This window comes from Nicotiana sylvestris, chromosome 5, assembly GCF_000393655.2.
Source record: "Nicotiana sylvestris chromosome 5, ASM39365v2, whole genome shotgun sequence".
Classification (NCBI taxonomy): domain Eukaryota; kingdom Viridiplantae; phylum Streptophyta; class Magnoliopsida; order Solanales; family Solanaceae; genus Nicotiana; species Nicotiana sylvestris.
In genome coordinates this window covers 165,051,772-165,060,934 of record NC_091061.1, presented here as the reverse complement: position 1 = coordinate 165,060,934, position 9,163 = coordinate 165,051,772, and the positions used below count along the sequence as shown (strand labels likewise).

At 41.4% G+C, this 9,163-nt stretch overlaps 1 protein-coding gene across 1 annotated transcript; it reads right to left on the bottom strand.

Annotated features, from left to right (window-relative positions):
• Window positions 1-1,959: 1,959 nt before the first annotated feature.
• On the bottom strand, window positions 1,960-2,337 carry LOC138869612 (uncharacterized). Its single transcript, XM_070147244.1, has one exon. It carries the CDS (start codon window positions 2,335-2,337, stop codon window positions 1,960-1,962), a length of 378 nt encoding a protein of 125 aa, XP_070003345.1.
• Between the last annotated feature and the right edge of the window lie 6,826 nt (window positions 2,338-9,163).

The following is a 9,163-nucleotide window of genomic DNA, read 5'->3' as shown; positions in this document are numbered from 1 at the left end:
TAATCTCATAATCACCTTCGGATCGCATACAATTGTCTCGTGGAACCTCATATGTTTTCTTTGAATAAATAAGCTTGAAAACTTAACTCGACTTTTAGAAAGATAACTTAACTCTGAAGATGTTCATAAAAAGCTTAAGGTGCTTCACTTAGTCCTTATACCTAATTTCTTGATAATTAGTAAAGGAAAGTATATCAAAAATCAAGTGCTTTAATAGTTTAAACGTAAAATTTATATTTGAGATTTTTGGAAATTGATGTGTCACTTTAGAGATTTTAAAATATACTTTAACAAGGAAGAAGGACTCATCATAAATACTCAATGCCTTTATTTTTGTTTAGTCACACAACCCAAAGACGAATAAGAATTCATATATATAGACATATGGATAAGAAAGCCGACAAAATGACATATATAGATGTCGAATACCCTAATTAACCGAACGAGTGGAATATCAACCTAATAGCATCATGAAAATACTTCAGCTACGATCCCAATGTCTTTCACAGAAGGTCTTTCTAGCAATAGAATAGTAAAATATCACATCTGACGTCCTAGGAATTTCCAAGAATTCGAGCAAAAAGGAAGGACAGAGCTTAGCCTTAACATACCTTCCCAACGAACGTCCGAATGCCTGTAGTTCCTTCACGAAAGTTGTTCCTTACGTCCTAAGCTTCGCAAAAACTATATATATGCAGCTTATACGCACCTATAAACAGTTCATAATTGAGTTTAAATCGGCAAATTTGCCATATTGCCCTAACTTGACGAAACATCCGTAGAACTTTGTAAAAACGATCATAAAAAAGTCCCAAGATGATTACCTTGGAAAATCAAGTATAAAGCCTGAAGAACCAGCAAGAACAACAAATTCCTATCTTCCAAAAATAGCTTCAAACACAGCTAATAGAAGGGGGAAACGATTGCAAAGCGTAGAGATTGAGTTTCTAGGCACGGGGACAAACTTTAACGGTAGAAATCGTTAAAAACGTACCTTAATCACTCAAGAACACCATGGAACCCTCTCTTAAGCTCCCTCACTGTTTTGGAATGAAAATGAAATGTTTTGGGGTCTTACAAGTCGGATTTGCCGACTTATACCACTTGTTTGACCCGACTCGGTTCGCGACCCGATTTCAGCCTGGACAGTCCGGGGTAAAATAGTCATAAATTTTTAATCCAATGTCCGTTTGATGTGATATTTTTTTGGTTGCGAACTAGACTTGTAGACCTTCAATATGATAGGTTGTGGGTCCCATAACTCATTATATATTGGGAGAAATGATATAATACATTTGACCCAAAGTTTAGAAAAATTATTAGAGAAATTTACGATAACCTTTGCCGACCTTTATTTCGCAACTTTCTTGACTCCAAAACTTAACATGTGACCAGTGTGATATTATAATACCTCATAATACACTATTCTTAACATATTAGATACTCTTAGTCTTATCCCACAGGTGCAAGTTAACTTAAACCTTCCGAACGCGCGGGGTGATACCCGAGTCATTTCTTTAACCATGAACCTTTGTTTAAGGGATTCCTTTGACCTAAAGCTTTAGTTATTTCCTTGATATTACCACAAATTTTCAGTCTTATTCTCCCAATGTGCTATACCCAATCGTATATACCTAATATAACCACGCCACATTACGTATATTACGTAAGAGAAGAGAAAAAAACACATGGGGTCTCACAGTCTCCCCCCTTTAAGAACATTCGTCCGCGAATAGGTCAAATCAATTCCTTGGTTTCATTTTTTTTTCCGCTAATACGTTATTTGCGAGGCTATATTTGTTACATTTGCAAAGCATAAATCAAATTCTGAAGATTCCAACTACTAGGCTTTGTATAGCTATCTCGCAATAAGAAATTTAAATTGCACTTTCTTGTCATTTAAAAATCCAATTAAGTTTTGTAAAGAAATAATTTCCAATTATTTAAATGCGACTCACCTTAAGTCGTAAATAGGTAGGGGTACTTCTTCCTCATTTCCTCCTCAGCTTCCCATGTCATTTCCTCGATGTTGTTATTTCGCCATAACACTTTCACGGAAGCCACTTCTTTAGTTCGATGCTTTCTTACCTGCCGATCTAAAATAGCTACTGGTACCTCTGCATAAGATAAGTCTTCAGCAATGTGAATATCCTCAATGGGCGTAATACGTGAAGGATCTCCAATGCACTTCCACAACATAGATACATGAAACACATGATGGACTGCTCCCAATTCTGAACGAAAATCAAGCTCGTACTCCACCCTACCAATCCTTCGAATAATCTTATACGGTCCAACATACCTGGGGCTGAGCTTCCCCTTCTTTCCAAATCGCATGACGCCCTTAATAGGCGTTACTTCCAGGAAAACCCAATCTTCTACGTCAAACTCTAAGTCTCATCGTCGAACATCTACATAAGACTTCTGCCGACTTTGTGTTGTACGCAGCCGGTCTCTAATAAGTTTTACCTTTTCCATTGCTTACTGGACTAAATTAGGACCTAGCAACTCTGCTTCCCCGACCTCGAACCAACCGATCGGCGACCTACACTTCCGCCCGTATAGTGCTTTGTAAGGGGCCATCTGAATACTAGCTTGGAAGCTGTTATTATAAGCGAACTCAATAAGAGGTAGATGATCATCCCAACTTCCTTTAAAATCTAGCACGCAAGCACGTAACATATCCTCAACTGTCTGAATAGTACGCTCTGCCTGTCCATCAGTTTGTGGATAAAAGCTGTGCTAAGATTTACCTGCGTGCCTAGACCCTTCTGAAAAGATTTCCAAAAATGTGCTATAAATTGATCCCCTCGATCAGAGATAATAGATAATGGTACCCCATGAAGGCACACAATCTCCCGAATGTAAAGCTTGGCATAATCCTCGGCTGAATATATCGTCCTGACTAGCAGAAAAGGAGCAGATTTTGTAAGCCTATCAATAATTACCCAAATAGAATCATACCTCCATGGAGTGCGAAGCAAACCGGTGATGAAGTCCATATTTATCATGTCCCATTTCCATAATGGAAGTTCAATACACTGAGTTAGGCCTCCAGGCCTCTAATGTTCGACTTTAACTTGCTGGCAGTTAGGACATTGGGCTACCATCTCCGCGATATCTTTTTTCATTCCATTCCACCAATAGATCTGTCGAAGGTCCCGATACATCTTTGTCGCTCCGGGGTGAACTGCATATCTAGAATAATGGGCCTCCGAAAGAATCTTGGCGCGGAGCTCTCCGACTGTCGGTACACATAAGCGGCCCTGGTATCTAAGGACTCCATCTCCAGTTAGCTCAAATAAATGTTGTCGCTGCTGTGGAATACTTTCCCTCAGTTTTATAAGCTCAGGATCCTTGTGTTGTCGCTCTTTCACTTCAGTAACAAAAGAAGATTTTGCTGTATTCTGAACGAGAATGCGTCCACCCTTTGTGTCTACCAAACGCACCTGCAAATTAGCTAGCTGGCATAGATATTTGGTCATCTTGACCTTATCAGCTTCAACATGGCTTAGACTGCCCATGGACTTCCGGCTAAGGGCATCAACAACAATATTAGCTTTGCTGGGATGATATAAAATATCAACATCATAGTCCTTTAGTAATTCTAGTCATCTTCTTTGTCGTAGGTTCAGCTCCCTCTGTTTAAATAAATACTGAAGGCTCTGGTGGTCGGTGAAAACATCAATATGAACCCCATATAAATAATGCCGCCAAATTTTTAGGGTGAAGACAACTGCGGCTAACTCAAGATCGTGCGTAGGATAGTTCTGTTCATGTTTCCGCAACTGTCTGGAGGTGTACGTGATAACCTTACCATGCTGCATAAGAACACAACCTAGGCCAATTCTCGAGGCATCACAATAGACAACATAACCCTCGGTGCCATCCGGAAGAGTCAAGATAGGTGCCATCGTAAGCCTTTTCTTTAGCTCCTGAAAACTTTGTTCACATGCCTCAGTCCACTGAAACTTAGCTCCCTTATGTGTCAGCTTCGTCAATGGTGCAGAAATAGAGAAAAATCCTTCCACAAACCTTCGGTAATACCCTGCCAAGCCTAAAAATCTACGAACCTCTGTCGGATTCAAGGGCCTCGGCCAAGTCATCACAACTTCAATCTTTTGGCCATCAACTTTGATACCATATCTGGTAATAACATGACCAAGAAAAGCTACAAAAGTTAGCCAAAATTCGCATTTAGAGAATTTAGCATATAACTTGTTGTCTTGGAGAGTCCGCAATACAACTCGCAAATGATTCGCATGCTCGGCTTTCGATCATGAATATATCAAGATATCATCAATAAACACAATCACAAATTCATCCAAGAATGGTTTGAATACCCGGTTCATAAGATCCATAAAGGCTGCTGGGGCATTTGTAAGCCCAAAAGACATGACAAGGAATTCAAAATGGCCATACCTCGTCCTAAATGCTGTTTTTGGGATATCAATATCTCTGACTCGTAGCTGATGATAACCGAATCGCAAGTCGATCTTCGAAAAGCATTTGGCACCTTGTAACTGGTCGAACAAGTCATCAGTCCGTGGAAGAGGATACTTATTCTTGATAGTGACTTTATTTAGTTGCCTGTAGTCAATACACATCCGCAAGAAGCCATCTTTCTTTCGAACAAAGAGCACTGGAGCACCCCATGGGGATGTACTTGGCCTAATAAAGCCTTTATCGAGCAAGTCCTTCAGTTGTTCCTTCAATTCCCTTAGCTCTGCATGAGCCATTATGTAGGGAGGAATGGATATAGGCTGTGTATCAGGAAGCAAATCTATAGAGAAATCAATTTCCCTTTAGGGGGAATTCCTGGAAGCTCGTCAGGGAATACCGTCAGGAATTCATTTACAATAGGAACCGATTGAAGAGTCACTGGCTCCTTATCTATATCCCTGACATGAACCAGATAGTATATACAGCCTTTTACAATAAACTTCCAAGCCCAGAGGTATGAAATAAACTTACCCTTGGGTGTGGCTGCATTACCTTTCCATTCAAGGACAGGCTCACCCAGAAAATGAAATCGGACCAACTTTGCACGTCAATCAATATTAGCATAACAAGCTGCCAACCAATCCATACCCATAATGACACCGAAGTCTAGCATAACCAATTCTACTAAATCAACAGAAGTTGGACGGTCATTAATTAACACTGTACAACCTCGATAGACATGATTAGCAACAATAGAGTCGTCAACTAGTGTAGACACCTCAACTGGCTGTGGCAACAACTCAGATCTCATGTAAAGCTTGCCAGCAATAAATGGAGTAATATATGAAAATGTAGAGCCGGGATCTATTAATGCATAAATGGAATGAGAATGTATTGTCAATATACCTGTGACAACATCTGGGGATGCCTCTAAATCCTGTCGGCCTGTGAGTGCATAAAAGCGGTTCTGTCCACCACTAGAACCTGAGGTGTCTCCTCCACCTCTCCCCCTACCACGTCCCTGAGTAGACTGTGGACCTGGTCGGGGAGCATGGACTGAGGACGAAGAGGCTTTTGTGGATCCTGAAGGCTGAGCCGGTGCACTTCTGCCTAACCCCGAGCACCGGCTAATAAAATGTCCTGTCTGCCCACAATAATAACATGCACTCGAACCCTATCTACACTGCCCAGTGTGCATCTTACCGTACTGAGTACATGGAGGAATAAGTTGTCTCATTTGTGCGGAACGCTCCTGTCGACGGCTCTCAGGCTGGCCTGAGCTCTGCCCCGGTCCTGACTGAATATAATGATCAAACCGCTGGCCCTGCATCTGTGGTGGGAAACTACCTGCTGATCGAGGTGGATATCGATGGAGTGGGGGCTTGAAATCACCCTGTGGCTCCCTATAAGACCCCATAGTACGAGCCCTCTTACTATGCTTCCTATCCCTGCGAGTATCACGAATCCGACGGGAAAGGTCCTCTGTAGTCTAAGTGAAAGCCTGTATGCGGTAAATAGCTACATCATCCGATAGGGATGTTACCCTACAGTCTCTAATCAGATGATCCCCCAAACCATCCACATAATGGTAAACTCTAGCCCTCATGGTACGTACAATATCTGGTGCATACCTCGCCAAAGAATTAAACTTATGGCTATAATCCCTCACACTCATATCCCCCTGCTTCAGGCTAAGAAACTGGTCAAGACGGGCCTCCCGAACCTCCTGTGGCAAATAATGGGCTAAAAAAGCCTCAGAGAAGTCCTCCCACTCTGCTGGGAGCATCAGGTCCTATAGATCTCTCTCATGCCTCATACCATAGGACGACTACATCACGTAGTCGAAAAGAAGCCAACTCCACAGCCTCGGTGACTGAGGCATGTACCACCCTCAATACTCTATACATTTGGTCTATAAAGTCCTGGGGATCCTCAGTAGAACTGGATCCTGTAAATAATGGAGGGGACAAGTGGAGAAACTCTCATACCGTCGAACTTCTTGTCCGATCTCTCCGGGCATCTGCTCCTGACTCTAGCTGTCGCTTATGAATAGAAACCATCATAGTCAGCAACTGAACTGCCTCCCTCATCCCCTGTTCCCCAGTCTCTGATGGCGGAACAACAAGTGCTAGAGGTCCTGTGTCTCTAGCTGCCTTAGGTACTAATATAACTGGTGAGGCTGGGGCTACTGCATCTCCCTGAGCTCCAACAAGTGCTGGAAAAGCTGAGACTAAGGGTACTGGAGACTCACTATGTGCCTCTAAGGGAAATCTATCCCTCTAACCCGGTGGGGAACAACTGGTACCTTCCTCCGGATTCATACCTATCTCTCGTTGTGACATCTCCTGAGCTAGGTAGCCTGTAAGATAAGAAACACAAAGCACGATTTAGATTTCATATGTTCTTATAACTTTGCTCTATAGCATGATCTATTAATTGAAAGAAACATAACCATTCCCAAATGCCTCATAGCCTCTTGATTATAAGTGTGGTGCACAACACACCCATAAGCAAGACTCTACTAGACACGGCTTGTGGACTCACTGGGACACGACCTGCTCTGATACCAAGTTTGTCACGCCCCAAACTAGGGGAGGCACGACTGGCACTCGATACTGTATTCGATCGAGTTGGCCACTAAACATACTAGCTAACTAAACTGGGGGCCCAACAGATCCGGCAGCACAACATCTGAAATACTAAGCCTGGACCATTAAGGTTATGACCTGAATAACAATAAGCCATATAAACAAAGGTAGACGAGCCAAAATAATAAAGTACTAGCTGGCCGATGAGGACGCGATTGGAGGCATACATGCCTACACACATATATATACATGCCAAGCCTATGGGCTGGACACTGAAAGCTACAAAAAGAAACCCATAATACAGTGTCCACAATAGCCTCTAAGAGTGTCATAAGCACTATCGGAACAAGGCCCCGACAATACCCAAACTATACACAAAAGTAACCATTCTATGAAAGCTCCAGGAAGAGGTGGAGCTTACCAACTCACAACTGAACCCCGAAATCCTAGCGGAGGGGTCGATCAGAGTCCCTACCTGGACCTGCACGCACGAAACAAAAATGCAGTATCCCCAGGCAACGGGACATCAGTACAAATAAAAATGTACTGGTATGTAAGGCAGAAAGTAGAATCATACATAGCTGATGTAAAAAAAATAATAGTGAAACCACCTGACACTGAAACTCTTGTAGCCTCCATGACCGACATCCGACCTCACAGTAATCAATTATGCATGGTATGCTTGTGTAAGCGTATGTCGTGAATACATATATATTGATGTAAATGCATGACATACCCAACCAAATGCTAGCAATGGCGGTCTCTCCCGGTAGCTAACCGGTATCATATTGCCAACCCATGGCCATCTATACAATATATATAGTTTTTCGGGCAAATAGGCCCCTTACCTCCGATTATAGCTCGAAGTCCATGCATAATATGCCATGTATGATATGAACTTTGAATGCACATAATAGGCCATAACAAGAACTTAGCCTATCTTGGCTCATTGGTACTCTTATTCTTATAATCTCATAATCACCTTCGTATCGCATACAATTGTCTCGTGGAACCTCATATGTTTTCTTTGAATAAATAAGCTTGAAAACTTAACTCGACTTTTAGAAAGATAACTTAACTCTGAAGATGTTCATAAAAAGCTTAAGGTGCTTCACTTAGTCCTTATACCTGATTTCTTGATAATTAGTAAAGGAAAGTATATCAAAAATCAAGTGCTTTAATAGTTTAAACGTAAAATTTATATTTGAAATTTTTGGAAATCGATGTGTCACTTTAGAGATTTTAAAATATACTTTAACAAGGAAGAAGGACTCATCATAAATACTAAATGCCTTTATTTTGTTTAGTCACACAACCCAAAGACGAATAAGAATTCATATATATAGACATATGGATAAGAAAGCCGACAAAATGACATATGTAGATGTCGAATACCCTAATTAACCGAACGAGTGGAATATCAACCTAATAGCATCATGAAAATACTTCAGCTACGATCCCAATGCCTTTCACAGAAGGTCTTTCTAGCAATAGAATAGTAAAATATCACATTTGACGTCCTAGGAATTTCCATGAATTCGTGCAAAAAGGAAGGACGGAGCTTAGCCTTAACATACATTCCCAACGAACGTCTGAATGCCTGTAGTTCCTTCACGAAAGTTGTTCCTTATGTCCTAAGCTTCGCAAACACAATATATATGCAGCTTATATGCACCTATAAACAGTTCATAATTGAGTTTAAATCGGCAGATTTGCCCTATGGCTCTAACTTGACGAAACGTCCGTAGAACTTTGTAAAAACGATCATAAAAGAGTCCCAAGATGATTACCTTGGAAAATCAAGTATAAAGCCTGAAGAACCAGCAAGAACAACAAATTCCTATCTTCCAAAAATAGCTCCAAACACAGCTAATAGAAGGGGAAACGATTGCAAAGCGTAGAGATTGAGTTTCTAGGCACGGGGACAAACTTTAACGGTAGAAATCGTTAAAAACATACCTTAATCACTCAAGAACACCATGGAATCCTCTCTTCAGCTTCCTCACTATTTTGGGACGAAAATGAAATATTTTGGGGTCTTACAAGTCGGATTTGCCGACTTATACCACTTGTTTGACCCGAGTCAGTTCGCGACCCGATTTCAGCCTGGACAGTCCGGGGTAAAGTAGTCA